This window comes from Panthera leo, chromosome F3 (genome assembly GCF_018350215.1).
Source record: "Panthera leo isolate Ple1 chromosome F3, P.leo_Ple1_pat1.1, whole genome shotgun sequence".
Classification (NCBI taxonomy): domain Eukaryota; kingdom Metazoa; phylum Chordata; class Mammalia; order Carnivora; family Felidae; genus Panthera; species Panthera leo.
Window position 1 is genome coordinate 43,678,135 of NC_056696.1, and position 19,247 is coordinate 43,697,381.

At 57.7% G+C, this 19,247-nt stretch overlaps 1 protein-coding gene across 7 annotated transcripts in view; it reads left to right on the forward strand.

Annotated features, from left to right (window-relative positions):
* TMCC2 (transmembrane and coiled-coil domain family 2) overlaps positions 1 to 8,255 on the forward strand; it is a 39,913-nt gene extending 31,658 nt beyond the window's left edge. For 5 of the 7 annotated variants that reach the window (XM_042925481.1, XM_042925482.1, XM_042925483.1 and 2 more), the window contains 3 exons: positions 3,829 to 4,769; positions 5,998 to 6,133; positions 6,676 to 8,255. In XM_042925481.1, the coding sequence (XP_042781415.1) occupies positions 3,829 to 4,769; positions 5,998 to 6,133; positions 6,676 to 6,987 (1,389 nt within the window). In that variant the 3' untranslated portion in view covers positions 6,988 to 8,255. Of the gene's footprint in view, positions 1 to 2,540; positions 2,859 to 3,828; positions 4,770 to 5,997; positions 6,134 to 6,675 lie in introns of all 7 variants that reach the window. The other 2 variants (XM_042925485.1, XM_042925486.1) reach the window with 1 other exon arrangement.
* Positions 8,256 to 19,247: the final 10,992 nt, after the last annotated feature.

The following is a 19,247-nucleotide window of genomic DNA, read 5'->3' on the forward strand; positions in this document are numbered from 1 at the left end:
TACCTTTCTCTGACTTGTTTCACTTGGCTTTATACTCTCTAGTTCCATCCCCGTAGTTCCAAATGGCAAGATTTCACTCTATTTTATGGCTGAGTATTATTCCCCTATGCACGTACTCTGCCTCTTCTGTATCCATTCGTCTATGGACGGACATTGGGCCAGCTTCCACATCTTGGCTATCGTAAACAATGCCACAGGCTCATTGCTTTTCCTTGTGGTTTTTTTTTGTTTGTTATTTTGTGTGTGTGCTTTTTTTTTTTTCCAGATCTCTTTCCCCTCTTCTGCTTTTTCCATCCTTCATAGTTTTGTCATCTTATGCTTGAACTCTCCTTCCTTTGTTAAAGTATTCTCCTTCTTGGTGCCTCTGCCTGCTGCCTGCCACCTCCTTGGCTTTCTTTCCTTTAGCCACTCTGTCGTGGTTCAGTCCTGAAGGGCCACTGGTGCAATGGGGAGAGGGGGGGTGTCCTGGGGTGGGAGGTGTGAAGAACCCCCCACCTTCCTCCGTGGGGGAGGACAGGGAGGGGGTGTTCTGTGACTGGAGGCGCCCAGCGGGGTCCAGGTGTGGCAGATGCCAGTGGAGGGGCAGTAAGGAGCTGGCGTCCTGCTGAGGGACCCCCGGGCTCGAGTCTGGGCCCCAGGGCAGGAAAGAGGGGCAGGTGAGGGGGCCAGGAGCCCAGCCCCAGGCCACTCCAGCCCACCATTAGGCCCCAGCTTGTTTTCCCAGGAATGTCTGTTCTCTCGTTCCCGGGGATTTCGCAGCCAGCTTCCACTCGGCTTTTCCATCTGTAAGCTAGACAGACTCTAAATCAAGGGAGGAGAGACACTAAGCTGCAGGAGTAAAGCCAAGGTAGGGGGAGAGTTGCTATTTTACAGTCCCTCGGAGTCCCAAAGCACTTCTACTTTTCACAGCATCCCTGTCTCATTAGCTGCTCGCATCCCCCTCCTAGTCCTTGCGGCAGGTTCTCTGCTCATTATAGAGACAGCCGAGCACCGCCGAGGGCCAAGCATCAAGCCATGTTTCAGACCCAAAACTCACCTTCTGGACGTTTTTTCTCCCCCAAAGAGGGAGAAAGAGAATTGAGCCTCTTTGGAAGCACAGCAGCCTTAGAGGAGGACCAGATTGCTTAATCTTAAAAATGGTGTTCCTAGAGAATTTAATTTTTTGTAGTTCAATATTTATGCTATAGTATCAATATTGAGTGCACTGGTAGGGGGATAATCTCTTTTTTTTTATGAATGAATTTTCAATCTTGGACCCTAGGTCTACACTGCTTGTTTTGTTTTGTTTTAATGTTTGTTTACTTTTGAGAGAGAGAGACCGAGAGACAGAGCGTGAGCTGGGGATGGTCAGAGAAAGAGGGAGACACAAAATCCGAAGCAGACTCCGGGCTCCGAGCTGTCAGCACAGACCCGACGTGGGGCTCGAACTCCCAAACTGTGAGATCATGACCCGACCAAAGTCGGAGGCTTAACTGTCTGCGCCACCCAGGTGCCCCTGGTTGGTGTAATTTCTTAATTAAACTGCATTCCCCTGCCCCCCTGAATTGTGCTGCCTGGATCCAGACAGCATTTATGAGTGCCTTCTGTATGCCCCACACTGGGCTAAGTGCTTGCTAGGCATCATCTTGTGTAACCCTCACAGAGACCTGAGAGTAGATAGCATTATCCCCCTTCTCAGGTGGGGATACTGAGGGTCAGGGAGAGACAGGTTTCATCACTGCAGGACATAGCACAGGAGGAAGGGGTTTAACTGCAGGACGGGGTTTTAAGTCACACTGGCGTGACAGACCTTGGGACAGATCATTTAAGGGAGGTTGTGGAATTGGCCCTTCTGGTACGCGAGTTCAGAAATTCAGAGGTGCAGGGTTCTGAAGACATGTGCCCCTGGAGGGAGGGCCAGGGGACACAAAGGGAGACCCAAAGCCAACGTAAGGGGCAAGTCCTGACTTTAGGAGAGATTGGAGAAGGGATCGGCATTGTCCCCAGCATCCCCAGCAGAACTGTGACCTGGAAAGGCCCCAGAGGAAGCCCACAGAGGAGCCACCCGCCCCCGTCCCCTCCCCAGCTCCTGATTTTGGCAGGACTGTTGTTTTCACTAGTGTTTTCCAATAACTTTGCACCTCGGCAGAAACCGGGTCCAGTGACTTCTGCCTGTAATTGGCACAGGCTGCTTCCAGTTCTGGTGTGGGTAAGCGGGCCACTTGCTTTGCGCTTATAACCCCTTCCCCCACCTGTACCTCATCCCGCCCCACACACATGAAGAACGAAGGATCTGACCCGGCCGTCCTGGGGTGTGCTGTGTGTAAAAATACATGGGGTTGAGCCATTTCCTGCTGCTTCCGTTCTTGCATGGCGATAAGACACAGGGGACTCAGCTGTGGACAGAGAGGTCCTCCAGCAGCTGGGGTGGGGGTGGGGGGGCGGCTCTGGGAGAGCAGGACTCCAGGCCCGCCTGCTTTCTTCTGACCCCGCGGTTTCTCATCTTTCCTATCTCCTGGGACCTTTCCTTCCTTTCACCCCGACCCCCCAACCTTTCTCAGCTTCTCTTCTCCTTCGTGCCACCCTCATGCGCTTGGGAAGCCTGCCTGCTGCTTGGAAAGGGACCGTCTGCTCCGTCCTGCACATTTGCCCCCTCCTGAGCTAGGCCCTGGTACCTTCAGGCCCCCAGACTGGTCTCTGCTGCCCTTGGCCCCCAGGGGTTGCTCCTGGGACTTGAGTCCTCAGGACCTGGCCAGCACGGTGGGTGGGGCTGTGCTCCTCTCCCGCATCTGAGAGAGCGTCTGGGAGAGCGGGCAGGGCCGGGTGCTCCTGCCGTCATGAAGCGGAAGAGGTTGCTGACGACTCAGGAGAGCTGGAAGGTGATGGAGGGGCTGGAAGGGGTATCCACAGAGGCAGGAGACCTGCTGAACTGCATTAGGAAAGCCGGGGTGGGACGGGTGGGGAGGCTTCCTGTGCCTACGTAGGGCCAAAGTGTAGGCTTTGGCCAGCTCTGGGGGAGAGGCCTGTTTGAGGCAGGAGCCTTTGGGGGAGGTGGAGTCCAGAGGGACAGCTTGTCTTGTCTCTGAGAAGTCAGTCCTGTGACTCTCCTCAGGCATGCTTGGTCCGTATGATGGAGCAAGAAGAGCTCTGGGCTGGAAGTTCTGTGTTTTCGTGGCTGTGTGTCCCAGAGCAACTTGCTTGAACTCTCTGGGCCAAAGGAGGGGCAGATCTGCCTAGACTGCATTTTAGGGATGTTACGAGGATTACGTGGATCGCAGCTGGGACAGCCCTTCAAAACTGGCCATGGGTAGGGGCACTTGGCTGGCTCGGTCAGTGGAGGGTGGAACTCTTGATCTCGGAGCTGGGAGTTTGAGGCCCACGTTGGGTATAGACATTACTTAGAAAAAAAATCTTTTTTTTTTTAATTTTTTTTTCAACGTTTATTTATTTTTGAGAGACAGAGAGACAGAGCACGAGCAGGGGAGGGGCAGAGAGAGAGGGAGACACAGAACCTGAAGCAGGCTCCAGGCTCCGAGCTGTCGGCACAGAGCCCGACGCGGGGCTCGAACTCACAAACCGTGAGATCATGACCCGAGCTGAAGTCGGACGCTTAACAGACTGAGCCACCCAGGCGCCCCAGAAGTAAAATCTTTTAACACGAAATGGCCACCATAAAGGAATACTGCTACGGTTGTGGTTATTTGGGGTCTTGCCCTGAAGCTTCCTATTCCTCCTGCATCCATCTCCCAGGCAGAGAAACCAAGGCCAGAGGTGTCCACGGACGTAGGAGAGTATCCTCCCACAGTGTCACGATTTACCGACGCTTGCTTTTCTTGCCTCCTTCCCCAGGTTGACAAGGGAGACCTTGTGGCCCTGAGCCTCCCCGGCGGCCCCGGCCACGGTGACGCCGACGGTCCCGTCAGCCTGGACGTGCCGGACGGGGCGCCCGACCCCCAGCGGACCAAGGCTGCCATCGACCACCTGCACCAGAAGATCCTGAAGATCACCGAGCAGATCAAGATCGAGCAGGAGGCGCGGGACGACAACGTGGCCGAGTACCTGAAGCTGGCCAACAATGCGGACAAGCAGCAGGTGTCGCGCATCAAGCAGGTGTTCGAGAAGAAGAACCAGAAGTCGGCCCAGACCATCGCCCAGCTGCACAAGAAGCTGGAGCACTACCGCCGGCGCCTGAAGGAGATAGAGCAGAACGGGCCCTCGCGGCAGCCCAAGGACGTGCTGCGGGACATGCAGCAGGGCCTGAAGGACGTGGGCGCCAACGTGCGCGCCGGCATCAGTGGCTTCGGGGGCGGCGTGGTCGAGGGCGTCAAGGGCAGCCTCTCGGGCCTCTCGCAGGCCACCCACACCGCGGTGGTGTCCAAGCCCCGGGAGTTCGCCAGCCTCATCCGCAACAAGTTTGGCAGCGCCGACAACATCGCCCACCTGAAGGACCCTCTGGAGGACGGGCCCCCCGAGGAGGCGGCCCGGGCGCTGAGCGGCAGCGCCACCCTCGTGTCCAGCCCCAAGTACGGCAGCGATGACGAGTGCTCCAGTGCCAGCGCCAGCTCGGCCGGGGCGGGCAGCAACTCCGGGGCTGGGCCGGCGGGGGCGCTAGGGAGCCCCAAGTCGAACACGCTGTACGGGGCCCCCGGAAGCCTGGACGCTCTGCTGGAGGAGCTGCGGGAGATTAAGGAGGGACAGTCCCACCTGGAGGACTCGATGGAGGACCTCAAGTCTCAGTTGCAGAGGGACTACACCTACATGACCCAGTGTCTGCAGGAGGAGCGCTACAGGTAGGCGCCACCCCTCCCGCACCGCCGCCGCCCAGCCGGGCCTCGGCCGGAGCGGCCGGGCGCCGGCTTTCAGACTCCGGCTCGCGGAGGCAGGTGGAGGTGCACATAGAAGGGTCCGAGGCTGCCGGAAGGAGCCAGAAGAGGCCCCGGGAGGCCTTCCTCCAGACTGGTCAGAGCGGCTGGGAGATAGGGTTAGGGGGCCTGGCCTGCCGATGGAGAGAAGGCTCTGCCTGTCTCAGGAGCTCTGAACATCCCTGCTTGATGGTTATGTGGTCCGTGTACAGAAGGGGGAAACTGAGGCAGGGACACGGCCAGCTACGTGGCCTCTCCTCCGGAAGGACTAACGGCACTGACTCTCGAGCCAGGTTCCCTGGGTTCAAAGCCCAGCTCTGCTCTTTCCTGTTTACCTTGAACAAAGCACTTAGTGCTCCCCACAGCTGCTCTCCGGGTCTGTGCCGCGGCAATAACACGGATCCCTACTCCTAGGGTTCGTGAAGGTTCGACGAGTCCAAGCCTCTAAAGTCAAACTGTGTAAACCTCTGGCACCATCAGGTTAAACATTTGGCAGAAGCTGGAGTCTCCAGCCCCTCCCCGCCCCGCCTGCTCCGCGCCCTCTTGCTCAGTGCCCCTCCTGTGTCATTTGGTTGTCACTTGCTCTCTGGGATTCTCGGCGAGCTTTTCCTTAATTAGCTCTTTTCCTTTTTCTTCATATATATGAAGAAGGGTTAGAAAATTGGGGGTGGGGTCCCTGCCTGAAAACTAACTACCCCTACATGAGAGTCACCTTTTGATACTTTGTGCCGGCAGAGCAGGGATCGTGTCGCTGTGTCGCTGTGTCCCTGGTGACCAGGAGAGCATCTCAGTCCAGGGCTTACAGGCTCGCGCCGAAGGCGTTTAATCCCTGAGTCCTCCGTTCATGAGCTGTGGGACCTTAGGCAGGTTCCTTAACCTCTCTCTGTCCCAGTCTTCTCATCTGTGAAATGGGATGATGCTAGTGCTTGTCTCGTGGGGTTGAGGGGGGTGAGGATCCTGGGAGATAACGTGGGTAAAGCCTGGGCACAATGCCTACTTGGAAGCAGCACCGTATAAAGAGTAGCTTTCGTTGTCGTTGCTGTTCAAATTGGAAGGGGACTGAACGTGTTGCGTGTTTTGAGGAACGAAATCGATCCTGGGGAGAGAAGGGAGGTCAGGGGGCCAGGACTGAAGTCACCCCTTCTCCCTCTGCCAGGTACGAGCGGCTGGAAGAACAGCTCAATGACCTGACCGAGCTTCACCAGAATGAGATGACCAACCTGAAGCAGGAGCTGGCCAGCATGGAGGAGAAGGTGGCCTACCAATCCTACGAAAGGGCTCGGGACATCCAGGTACGACCAGAGACTGGCCCTGGGGAGGCCCCAGAGGTGCCGAGAGAGCTGTCGGCGGCCGGAGGGTGAGGGCTTTACCAAGTGGGGGGTGATGGGCACAGGCGGGTCCACTGGCGGCGCAGATGGGCGCGTGGCTGGAGAGGGCAGTGTGGGGCGGAGATAGGAGCCGGGCAGGCCCGAGGCTGGATTTGTGCGAGCCGACGGGCGAGGGCCGCCCATGCCCCCAGCTCTGTGATGGCAGCCTTGCCAGTGAATAATCGGGATCTGCGGGCTCCAGGCTGCCTGGAGAGGAAGCTCCAGGGGATTGGGCCAGCTGTGTGTCCCGTCTCCACTCCCCGCACACACACGAGTCAACCACATCCGTCTCCTACCATCTTCCCTAAAACGTCGTAAAGCACTGCCCCCAGCTGCAGCCGATCAGCCTGTACCCCCCGCCCCCCGGCCTGGCCTTTGCAGGGGGCGCCCTGTGCACGGGCCCCTTCTCTGAGGGGCGGGGAGGGTTCAGCCCACCCTGAGCTCCCACGCGCCCCTCCCCCCCGCAGGAGGCCGTGGAGTCCTGCCTGACCCGCGTCACCAAGCTGGAGTTGCAGCAGCAGCAGCAGCAGGTCGTGCAGCTGGAGGGCGTGGAGAACGCCAACGCGCGGGCTCTGCTGGGCAAGTTCATCAACGTGATCCTGGCGCTCATGGCCGTGCTGCTGGTGTTCGTGTCCACCATCGCCAGCTTCATCACGCCCCTCATGAAGACACGCCTGCGCATCACCAGCACCGCCCTCCTGGTCCTCGTCCTCTTCCTCCTCTGGAAGCACTGGGACTCCCTCACCTACCTCCTGGAGCACGTGCTGCTGCCCAGCTGAGCGGCCAGCCCACCCCTGCCCCGTGCTCCCCCCGGCCCCGAGATGGCCACGCTTCTCCAGGAGGGACCCGGGGACCCCCGAGTCCCTTGAACTTGTTCGTGTGTCTGGTTTGGCCTCTTGCCCAAACTGTCCATTCCAGCAGCTCCTGCCCCCTTCTCTGTTCGTGCTTCTGTCTGACGCCTTCTCCCTGTTGGCCTGAAGGGAGTCTCGAGCGCAGCCCTGGCCGGGCACAGTGAGGACATCCGTGGCCAAATGGAGCAGAGGAGGACACCGGGATGGACCGTTCTGATTATTTACAGTCACACAAGGACTTCTCCCAGCGGACTCAGGATGCAGCAAGTCAGGAGGGTCAAGAAGAGGAGCGGGAGAGGGCCACGCCCCATCCTTCCAGGGAAGAGCCCAACCTGGAGGCATCCACAGTTCCTTCCTGCGGAGATGGTCAGGGTGAAGGCCAGACGGCAAGCGGGGGGTGGGGCTCTGCTGGCCTCAGAGAATGCTAGGGAGAGAGGGCAGGTCCCCCAGCCTCTGGGCACCTGCCGGGCCAGAGGGCAGGCTCGGTCCACCCCTGGTTCCTCCAGAGCTGGTTTGAGGCTCACTTCTGGGCTGGGCCCTTCCCGGGATATGAAGGACGCAGGCTCTGGAGGCCAGGTGGAGTACAGCTTTTGGACTTGTGTTTTCCCTGTTGTTCTTTCTGCCTGTCACTGGATCTGCTCTTTTCAGGGAAACAGGCCCCAGGGGCCCCCCGAGCCTCAGCCTAAGCCCTTAGGCCTCTGGGAGCATGTTGGGTTCTATTTATTTATTTATTTATTTGTTCCTTTGTACCTTGTCCCCCCTGAGCTCCAGGGAGAGGGAGAGGCCCTGCCCCTGTCCTCTCTCGGAAGCCAGGGCCTTCTCCTTGGCTGTTGGGCACTTCCATACCATTTCGCCTCTGGATAATCCTGGCTAGGGGAAGGGAGGCGAAGCCACCCAGCCCCACTCTCCCAAAGCACCCCTCAGCCAGGACGGGAGGAGCATAGCCTCTCTTTTATACATCTGTTTATTTTGTATGTGTGTATTTGTGTGGAGGAGGTTGTTTGTTGCTTTATTTTTTTAAGGCTCTGGAGTGTTGTGTATGGTTTCTCTTCACATCCCAGCCTTCCCACGGGCACTTCCAAGAAAAGAGGGCATTTCTCGCAAAACAAAAGAGAAATCCCTTAGAGTGGAGGAGGGTAGTGCCTGTCAGCTGTGGTGGACCTTCCTGAAAAATAAATATCCTCTAAATTTTCAAAGCATCCTGTCTAGTGTTAGTTGATGAGGCCATCCCCGTGGAAACCACCGGGTCTCTCCCCACACCCAGGCATGCTGGGTAACACTCTGGGCCTCCCCTGTTGGCCTGAGCCCTTCTTCCTTCAGGATCCATCCCTGAACAAGCCATCGTGCACCCTTCCCGTCCTACTTTGCGCAGCCAAAGCTCTGGCCTCCGTGATAGGGAAGTGAGGTGATACCACCCCCTCTGGCTGCCCAGAGCACTTTCTAGGGGGAGGGGATTGGGAGATTGCTTTCTAGGGCTTGAAGAAGACAAACGGCCCCAAACCCAGACAGCAGCGGCCAGGCCTGGTGTGGCCACGAGAGGGCAGCAGAGTCCTTACCCTTTTCTCGGGGTTCAGTTCCAAAGAGAGGCATCTGCTGGACTTACCGGGGCCTGATCATGCTGTGCAGCCAGACCACAGATCACCTGCTCACCAGAAGCCTTGAGCGTGGAGGCCAGGCCCTCGGCCTCTGCCCCTGTGGCTGCAGCTCCCAACCCTGGCAGTTAAGGGCACTCACAGAAGGCACTGGATTCCCAGCAGGAACCCTGTAAGACCTTGGGGGGGGGGGTGGTGAGTACCACCTGAATCTTCCTAGTGAGAGGAGGAGGCTGGGTGCAGGGGGTGTGTGGGAAAGGCACCCACCCCAGGGTCCTGGCCCGTAGTTAGAGCACCTGTGGCCAATTCCCGTAGCCTCTCTGGCCTCGGTTTCCACATCTGTAACGGGGGATGGACGCAGTAGCTGCTGATTTCAAAGGGCTCTGACATTCTGTGGTTCTGCGGGTCTGAGAAGTCACAAGTTGCAGTTGTGCCTGTGGCCTTGGGCTCGAGGGGGCTCTAGGAGTCAGGGAGCACTCCCTAAGGGGATCAGAGAGAAGACCATGGTGGCCTCAAGGAGAGCAGGCTTTAGTTTCATCTTCATCCTCTGTGACCATGTAGGAGTTTCAGCAGGTAACCTTATGGGGCCCTCCAACACTTTAGCACTCTGGGCCCTGCACCCCACCCGCGCACACACACACACACACACCTCCCGTGGGGGCCACATTCCTGGGCCCCAGGTGTGTGTGTGGGGGGGTGGCTGCTCCAGGCTGCAGACATTTCCCACATTCCTCCCCAAGGTCAGGTGCCTTCCCTGCATTGGCTCTCAAATGTCGCTGCCAGCCCCAGTCCCCACTGAAAGGGAGGAGGGAAGAGGGAGGGAGGGCAGGGGATCATTCTCTGCTGATACTGAAGCAGCAAGTCCAAGAAGAGGGGGCAGATCGCCCCGGCCAGAGGCATCTGCAGAAAGGATGGAACTACACCGGCCTCCTATTGACAGGGAGGTGGCTAGTAAAGCCCTGCCTTGTCCCGGCTGGGAGTTGGGTTTTGTTCCTCTGATGGTCACCGACACTCCCTTGTTTGTGTCTAGCCTCTCTTCCCTCTGTAAAAAGGGAGGGAATCGCTCCCACCGTGGACCTGCCTCCTTCTCCCACCAGGGTTCACAGGGCTGCCCACCCTGCAGGGGACTGGCCTCCTTCAGACAGCAGGGCCTGTCGGGCGGGGGGCGGGGGGGTGACAGTGCTGGGGAGCAGGCTCCTTCCTGGAGGATCTGGCCTGCAGGCCCCAGCCCCGCATCTCGGCCTGGAGTCGGTGCTTTCGCCCTCCAGCTGCGCCTGCCAGGCTGGCCGGGAGCTAGCGTGTTCGCAGTGCCCGCGCGCAGCTGGCTTTCCGGGCCAGCCTGTGGAAAGGGCGCCGCTGGAGCAGGTGCAGGCCTGGCAAGCACCAAGCCCTACGACAGCAAGATGGCGGCACCACCGGCAGAGGGAGTTGACTTAACCCTCGCTGCTCCAGTTTTCTTGGGCTGATTCTGAGGTGGGAAGGGAGGGGGGAGAAGGGGACAACTGGGGTCACAGAGCGGGAGAGTATGAAACTGTAGCTGGGGCACCTGGAAGGTCCTCGCGGCAGGCTTCATTTCCCCATCAGTGGCCGGGCCATTAAGTGCGGTCCAGATCCCGGTATTAAGAGCCTGACAACCTGGGTTCAAATCCCAGCACCGCCGCTCACCTCAGACAAGCCTCCGGCTGCCCTCGGAGCACCTCGTGCACGTAGGAGTGCAAGTGACCTCTGGCTCACGGGTCTGGGGTGTGAGAGAGAAGGCATTCTGCACATCCAAGACTTTGGTACAGTACCTGGAAGGTGACCGGAGACTAACTCAGGGCAGTTGTGATTACTCTTCATCCCGGACCCCAAGGGGTGTTCGGGTGTGGAAGAAGCTGCTCGGGAAGTGTAAGGCAGAGCCTGCGGAAACTTTCCAGGCTGAGGGTGACTCGGGAGTCAGCCTCTGATCCCTGACAGCCCAAGAGAGGCCCTCACGGCTCCCCTTTCCCGGGAGTGGAGAACCTTCTTCATTCCAGAGGCCTTTCACCTAAGTCTTACAGACAAAGCCGGCTCAGGCCCAAGGGGTCAGGCCCCAGCTTGAGGGAGAACAGGATGAGGCCTGCCTGCCCGGCCCAGGCCTGCTGCCACCATCCTGGGCCTATAAGTGTATGAGCACGTGGGGCCCTCCCTCCTCCGGCCCGTGGGCCAGGTATGGGCTCGGGAGTCAGCATCAGGAGGCCCAGGTTTGAGGCCTGTGAGGTCGTGGGCCTCAGTTTCCTTATCTGAAATGCGGTGGTGTTCGTGCTGCCCAAGTGGCAGGACTTTCACGAGGCTCAGAGGAGATGTTGGATGTGGGCGCCTGCCACAGGCCACCCCCAGGTCTCCCCAAGGGGAGATAACCTGCAAGGCTGCCACTGGACCATCTGGGGGCGGCAGGGAGGGTTCTGACCTCCTTGTGGGCAGGGCTGGGCAGGGCTGGGCAGGGCTTGTAAAGGTGGCTGACAGTGACCCCTCAGCCTGAAGGGCTGTAGCCAACCTCCAAATAAAAATGGAGAAAGCTCTCGGCCCCCACCCAGTGTGCTGGGATGGCATTTGGGGAGGGAGTGGAGGCTGGGACTTGCCCCAGCACATCCAGACCTGCAGGCAGGACCTGACTCAGCCAGAAGGGCAGCCCAGGTAGGTGACGCAGCGCGGCCTCCCACACTCGGCTCCTCCTCCGGGGAACGCTGTCCCTCCCCCGGCAGCCCATCCCTGCCTTTGACTCCCCCCTCCCCAGGCCAACTGTCCAGATGAGGTCTCCTGGGGCCCGGGGGTAATGGAGAGGCCACCTCCACCATGACCCTGCCTCCGGGCAGCCATCTGCCAAGTTAGCTGTTTCCAAAGGTCCCTGGAAGGGATTCCACAAACTGGTGCCTAGGCTTTGCTGTTCATCCACCTCCCAGCTAAAGGCCCCGGTTGCCTTACTTTGGTTGTTCTTACGGCAATTCCAGATCACTGGAGACGAGCCCGAAGTTAATGCTTTGGACGGATCTGGGTCTCTCTGGCCGGTCTGGGGGCTCTGTTCTTTGGTCTCCCGCAGGAAGGCTGAGTTTGCTCGGTACCACCCTCTTGGGTCCCTAGCTCCATGTGAGAAAGCACCCACTTTACCTGGAATTGGGTCTTCTTGCCCATTTTCTGGCTGAGGTCAGCCCCAAGCACCCAGAGTCGGGGTGGAGGTGAGGAGGAGAGGGTTTCCCACGCAACTGGGCATTGCGTGAACTCACGCAAGAGATAAGTCACCAACACAGACCTGTTATGTGTCTCCGACTGGACCTTGGTCCTCATCTTCTCAGCCGGGGGGGGGGGGGGGGGGGGGGGGGGAGCAGGTCAGGCCGAGGATGGGTAGAGCTGACAGGTGCAACATGGCTGCTTAGGAGAAAGGGCCTGAGGACAGGTCCCATCCCTCTCCTTCTTTGGGTCTCAGAGCTCTCGTCATAGTTTAGCGGCCCGAGGCTCAGGTGTGTGGCCTCCAAACCAACCCCACTTTGGCTCTGCTGAATTCAAGAAGCACGGTTCAGAGCAGTAAGTAAAGACAGACACGGTCCATGCCCTGATGGAGCTCAGACTACTGGGGACGCACGTGCGCGCACACTCACGCACGGATGTGCACGCACGCACGCTCACATATGTGGACACACCCTCACACACCGTCGGGCGCACACCCTCACACACATGTGCACTCACACTCGCGCACACACACGTCTGAAACACAGCAGGCAGAGATAAACACTGCAGTGGGGGCCGGGGTTGGGAGGTCCAGGGAGGGAGAGCGTCAGTCTGATGGAGAGCTTCGGGAGGGTTCTCAGAGCACTGCAGTGTGGGTCAGAGGCAAGAAGGGCGAGTCTCCTCCAGCACGGTGCTTTGGGCCAGGTCCTGGGCTTGCGGGTGGGACAGAAGACATCGTTCCATGGTGTAAAGGGATATGTGGCTCAGGCATCAGTCCTGCCCAGCCCACACCTCGGAGGGCGGGATACTGGGGAAGGGGCTTCTGAGTCCACTCACTTCACTGGGAAGGAGCAGGGATGAGGGCATCTTTCAGAGAGGAAAGGGACCCCTCACCCCTGAACTTCTGACGCGACGCGGGGGGGCTAACACTCAGCTGTGCTCTGTGACCCCAAGCAGGTCACGTAACCTCTCTGGGGCCTCAGTGACCCCACAGCCACACGAACGGAGAACTGAGGATGGAGAGGTCCATGTGGCTCCTGAGTTTCTGGGAAGATCCAGAAAGGTGTCTCTGCGTGAGCCTGACTCAAGGGCAGGCTCCCTGCATGGCTCGGGTGAGTTCTGTGAGCGGGAACATGTGCTGACAGAGGGTCGGAGGGAGCAACGAGAGGTCTGGGACCCATGTTCTGTTCTTTACTTACTTTCTTTCTTTCTTTCTTTCTTTCTTTCTTTCTTTCTTTCTTTCTTTCTTTCTTTTAAATAGGCTCCACACCCAGCCTGGGGCTTGAACTCATGACCGTGAGATCAAAAGTGGCTTGTGTCTACCGATTGAGCCAGCCAGGCCCATGCTCTAACCACCACAGGGGTCCAGGGGTCCAGGGGTGGGGGGGGATCCCAAGTGTCTGGAGGGCAGTGAGAGGAGCCTGGCTCCATGGGGCATCCTTCCTCCTGCAGGGGTGGGGCTACAGACGAAAGAGATACCAGGGTTCTCTTCTCTGCTTGGCAGCTGTACAATTAAAAAGGACGTGGCTTCCGTGCACAGCCATGGTCTATTCGGGTACGATTTGAGGGTGGGGCTTGTGGGAGAAAGCCCCACCCTGGCCCAAAGTCATGGCCATTTGACTGAAATTGCCTTTTTCTGTCTAGGACCTTGACAGCTAGCAAATGCTTTTTGTGTGCACCGATTCATTTTCTCTTCACCTCAACCCTAGAGTGTGGCAAACCCTAGAGATGAGCACACTGAGCCTCAGGATGAGGGGAACTTACTCATGGACACAGCTGGTGAATGGCAGACCCAGGACAGACCTGGGCTTGCCGAAGCCCGACACCCACCGTTGGGTGAAGCATTGCTTCTTCGTGTGCAAAAGTAGGCAGGTAACCTGAGGAAGAACAAAGACTTGAGCCATTCACATCTTAGTATGAATTAGGTTATCCCCTCGGACGCTTTCTTTACTCTGCCAGAAAAAGATAAATTTAGGGGTGGGGGCGGGGTGGGGGGAGTTGAGGGGGAAAAAAACACTTTCAAAGAGCTAGAAATGGAAGACAAAACTTAAAACAAATTTCATTGCCTTTCTATGTTTTTCTATGCTTTCCCAAAGCCGGGTTGTTTAAGCCCCAGAATGTGATGGAATGTTCAGCCTCAGAGGGGACAGGCTAGGGGGGGTCTAAAGGAACCATCCATTCCCCTGTTCATCAAACCCGTATGAATATCTGCTTCGTGCGACAGATGGAGAATGCCGGGAGAGCCGCGCAGACTTTTTCTCTTGGAGCATCTCGAAATCTATCCCAAAAGAATGACAAAAACAGACAAGTGACAATACAGCTTGGTGACTGCTGAAATGGAATTTGGGGCTAAGGAAGAGCAGGTAACCCGGAGAGGAGGTGGATTGGCAAAGCTCTCTTCACTCGATGACACATCCTTTGTCACATGTTTTTCACCCAACCCAGAACCTCATAAGCCTTCCGGCCAGCAAGTCCTTCTGGCTGACTTACTTGAGTCCCTCTTGCCAGTGCACCCGGCCCTGCCCGTGATCCTAGCCCGTGACCTCAGCAGCTAGGTGAAGGGCCGTGGGCCTTTGTGGAATGTCCGGCCAATACTTCCATTATACAGATAAGGGGACTGAGGCCCAGAAACAGCAGGTGACGGCTCAAGGTCGCCACAGGGAGGTGGTGCTGAGCCTAGGCTCTCACCTGCAGGTGCCCACCCACCATGACACACACATCTGACCGCTCTGTACGCGGTCAAAGACGGAAAGTCGCAGAGGGGGCCCCTACTACCGCCTGAGTAGAGGAAGCTCTGAAGCCAGGCAGGAGAGAGAGGGTTGGGGAGAAATCTCCCCGCCCGCCCCAGGCGTGCTTGGGTGATGACAGAGCTTACTCCTCAGACCCAGCGTCGCCATTCGGTCTCATTGGACCCTCACAAGCCAGGGCTGCTTAGAACTCAATTTAAATTCGTCAAAATTCAACAAAATCAGAAATTCATTTCCTCGGCAGCCCATTTCAAGCGCTGAGCGGTCACGTGTGGCCGGTGTCTGCCGTGTTGCATGGCCCAGATAGAGAACATTTCCATCGTGGCAGGAGTTTGTATTTGGACCGTGCAACTTGCGACTTGAGACATGTTACAGATGTCATTTCACGTCAAACTTTTTTTCTTAGAGGCGCCTGGGTGGCTCAGTCGGCTAAGTGTCCGACTTTGGCTCAGGGCACGATCTCGCGGTTCATGGCTTTGAGCCCCGCGTCGAGCTCTGCCCTGACAGTGCTTGGGATTCTCTCTCTCTCCCTCTCTCTCTGCCCCTCGCCCTCTCCCACTCTCCCTCTCAAAATAAATAAATAAACCTAAAAAAAATTTTGGTGGCTCAGTCGGATGAGCGTCCGACTTCGGCTCAGGTCATGATCTCACGGTCTGTGGGTTCGAGCCCCAGCTCGGAGCCTGGAGCCTGCTTCGGATTCTGTGTCTCCCTCTCTGCCCCTCCCCTGCTCGCCGTCTCATTCTCTCTCTCTCTCTTTTTCTCTCTAAAAAATAAATAAAAACATTAATACATGTTTGTTGTAGAAAATTTAACAAGGAAACTCCAACCACAGGTGGTCCCTTCCACTATTAGCATTTGGCATATGGTCTCCCTGTCTTTTTTTTTTTTTTAATTTTTTTTTTTTAACGCTTATTTATTGAGACAGAGCATGAACGGGGGGGGGGGGGGGTCAGAGAGAGAGGGAGACACAGAATCTGAAACAGGCTCCAGGCTCTGAGCTGTCAGCACAGAGCCCGACGTGGGGCTCGAACTCACAGACCTCGAGATCACGACCTGAGCCGAAGTCGGACGCTCAACCGACTGAGCCACCCGGGCACCCCTGGTCTCCCAGTCTTATGCTTCCTTTATAAGACACTTCAAATCATGCACGGTCATTGTAAACACTGCAAACAATAGAGGGGCGTAGAGAGTAAAAATATCCCTCAAGACCCTCTGTCTGGCAGAAAGCATGGTCAGCAGCTTGGCATGCATTTGTCCTCAGCCCCACCATCTCGTGGACACCAAGAGGCCACCGTGAGCACACAATCCCCAGCTCACTGTCTCTTGCCCTCATGTGCTTCGAGACTTCTAGTCCTTCCCCTTCCACTCACCCAGGGCCACAGGCAGAGGTGAGGGTCCTCAGGGTGGGTCCCTGGCCTCAGAGCAGCCCCCCTCAGCTGCCTCTGTTTTGGACCCTCCTGGCGCCTCAGCCGGAGAAGCCCCTCGTCCTCTATCTTCCCCCTCCCAGGAATGGGGCTCTGCTCCCTGCTCCCGGCAGGGTCCACTCCCCCACGACATTTCTCCCAGCCATCCCTGGAGACAGCAGAGTGCGGCAGAGTGGTCGAGAGCGTGGCCCTGGGAGCAGTTGCGGGTCTACTGCCTGCCAGGATCCCCGGGCCCCTGCCGGGTGTGGCGAGGCACCCCCTTGGTTCTCATGTTGCTCATCTGCGGGAGAGAACAGCGCCTCCCTCAAAGTGCTGCTCTGAGAGTTAATGAGACGAAAGATGTGGAACGTTTTGCGTCGCGAGACAGATATTTCCTGTCGTCTCACCGCCCAGAAAACTGAGGCTCAGTGAGATCCAGGCATCTCTCAGGGTCCTGCTGGCGGGAGGGGGCAGGAACCGGGGTTCTGACCCATGTCTGTCTGGCTCCAAAGTCCTTGCTGCTGCCCCCACGGGGAACTCCTTTCTTAGCCCTGCCCCTGCGCTCCAGAGCACCTTGACTTGGGTCCGGGGCCCACGGGGAAGCCAGGAGGCACGCCACCTCCCCACTGCCACATGTGTCTGCCTCCGTGGACCTCAGTTTCCCCATATGTATAACAACCCTGTCTGTCATCTGTGCTTCGGTGACCTCCAAAGCCAGGAGACGTCGGGGGCCCAGACTTGGGCTGGGAGGCCAGCCCTGCTCCTCGGACCAGACCGGGCACTGGAGAGGGGCAGGGGTGGCCGCTGCGGACACCGACCTCGAGTTAGCCTCGCTCTCCCAGGCTCCCCTGGGGCCCTGAGGTAGGGTGGGGTGCTCGACAGGCCTGCTAGGTGAGAGCAGGTTTGGAAGGAGTTTAGGAAGGGTGCGGCAGGGAGGGAGCGCCTCTCCGGCTCAGGTGCGATCACCAGACAGGGACAAACCTGCCAGCTTCCTCTGCTGTGCCAGGCAGGGCAGGGCGGCCTCTTCCACAGGCCGTGCCTCTGGCTCCGCTGCGTGACCACCCCGAGCCCTTAGCAAGGAGCTGGACATCCTCCTCCCAACATGCATCCGATGCCAGCTCAGCAGCCCTGCCTTCCTGGGGGAGGAGGGCCAGGGAGCCAAGCTCTGATTGCCCCCAGAGCTGTGAAGACAGGAGTAGGGAGCCTGTCCTCACAGGCCTAGCTGGCCAGAGGCTTTGTCTCCCCCAGCCACCCTCCCCCAGAGGGAACAGGAGCAGACAATGGCCATGGGTGACTCACCCATGAGCCATCTTCCCAGCCCCACCCCTTGGCCCAGCCCTTGACAGCCCAGGTTGTCCTCCAAGGGGGCTGGAGACCAGCCTTCCTCAGTTGCCAGCTTCCTCTCTCCTTACCCAGCCTGCTCCGCGCGCGCCCTACATCAGGGTCCTCGGATGGAAGGGTTTGACCACAGCAGAGTCCTTTGTCAAAGCCAGCAGAGGCCACGGGACCTGCTCTCTTCTGCTCTCCCGCCCCCTGCCTCCCCAGGCATCACCCACTGTCCCTGAGTGTCTGAGTGGTCATTGTTATTTTTCCATCTCCTTCTGGGGTAGAGCTTACCCTCTACCTGCAATTTATTCCCTTCCAGCAGGCCAAATATGTGGGGCGGTGAGGAATCCCAGTCCATCCGCTTCGTGAAAGACAGCTCACTATTAGAAAGCATTTCCTTTTGCTGAATTGCAATCTGCCCCCCTGTAGCATCCACTAGGCAGCACTTCAGGAATTTAATGTTCACTTCCAATCCCCATCTATTCTCTAATTCTTTGTTCTGAGCCAAATACCCTCAGTTTTCAGTTATTCCTCCTAAGATTCGTTTTAAAACCTTTTGACGGTTTGGCCTGTGTCCTCTGGAAATATTTCCATTTATTTGAGTTCTTGGAACACGGTGTCTAGAATGGGGCATGGGGCTCCGGCCAAGGCCAGGTCAGCATAGAGAGGTACTGAAACGTCACCGCACAGACTGGCACAATGGAAATCTCAGGCGCTCTGTTGTCTGGCTGGCCTGCATTGAACTTGGAGTCCTCGTTGGCACTTTTTGGAAACATACGGCTGTTTAGCCACGTTCGTGTTGGATGAGTACGCATAGGTCACCCCGACCTGCATGACTGCTGCCTCTAAGGGTGTGACAGCCTCTCTGTCTGCCTGGTTGTGAGGGGTTCCCTGGCAGATAACCCCCAAGGCACAGGCAGTGGCTCTTAACAGGTTTTTACTCAGGGACCCCCTTGAGGGCCTGATGGAAAACTGCTTTCTCTACCCGGAAAAATGTACCTACTCCTAAATTCTGCAAATCATCACCAGGTCTTTCTATAGACCATTGCCGGACTCCAGGTCAGGGATCTCCGTCTGGAAGCTGATGTCTGAAAAACAAACTCTGAGTTTCCCTGTACAGACTGTGGGGCCTAGGGCACATTCCAAGAGCTGTGCCTGACAGCTCACAGAGCAGGTTCCCATCCTTTGCCTGAGACAAACCCAGGGTAAGGATTATGACCGAACAAATAGGAGGTCGAGGCCCACAGAGATCCAGTGACTTGCTCAAGGTCACACAGCCAGTCTGGGCAGAGCCGTACTGGACTTTCCTACCAACATGGCGTCTCAGAGAAACCCAGCGAAGTCTGCCCGCCAGTGGGGAAGACACAACAGAGAAACAGCCACACTTGGCTACTGGGGAGACGGGTCCTGAACGTGGCCAGAGGGCTCCTGCTACTGCTCTGCAGCAGAGGCACACCTCGTCCCAGCCTCTGTGATGAGCTGTGGTTCTAGAAGGCCTCCCTCCTGGCAAAGGCAGAGAAGGGTCAGGCCGCCAGGCTGTGACTTGTAGGAGGGGAGGGACAAGGGCAGAAACCAGGCCTGGAACCTAAACCTTAGGAACCCAAGGGGCAGAGAAAGAGGCCCTGGCCCCCTCCTCTCCCTCCAGGTGAATGCAGACACCCCACTTGGCAGGGAGCACACACCCCAGAGAATAAAATGTGCCAGGGGTGGGGGGGCTAAGTGGGGCTCAGGCTAGAGTGCATCTGAGTGCATGAGGTTTACATACAGACACCAGACTTGACTATTTGACGTCAGTGTTAAATTGCCAAGAAATTCTTGCCTCCTAAAACCCCCTTACATGACCCAGACAACTCCTCAGCCTGCAAGGCCCAGCTCACACCCTTCAAGAAGCTTCCCCGAGTGGCCCTTGGCAGAGGGCCTTGCTCCCTCTACCCGGC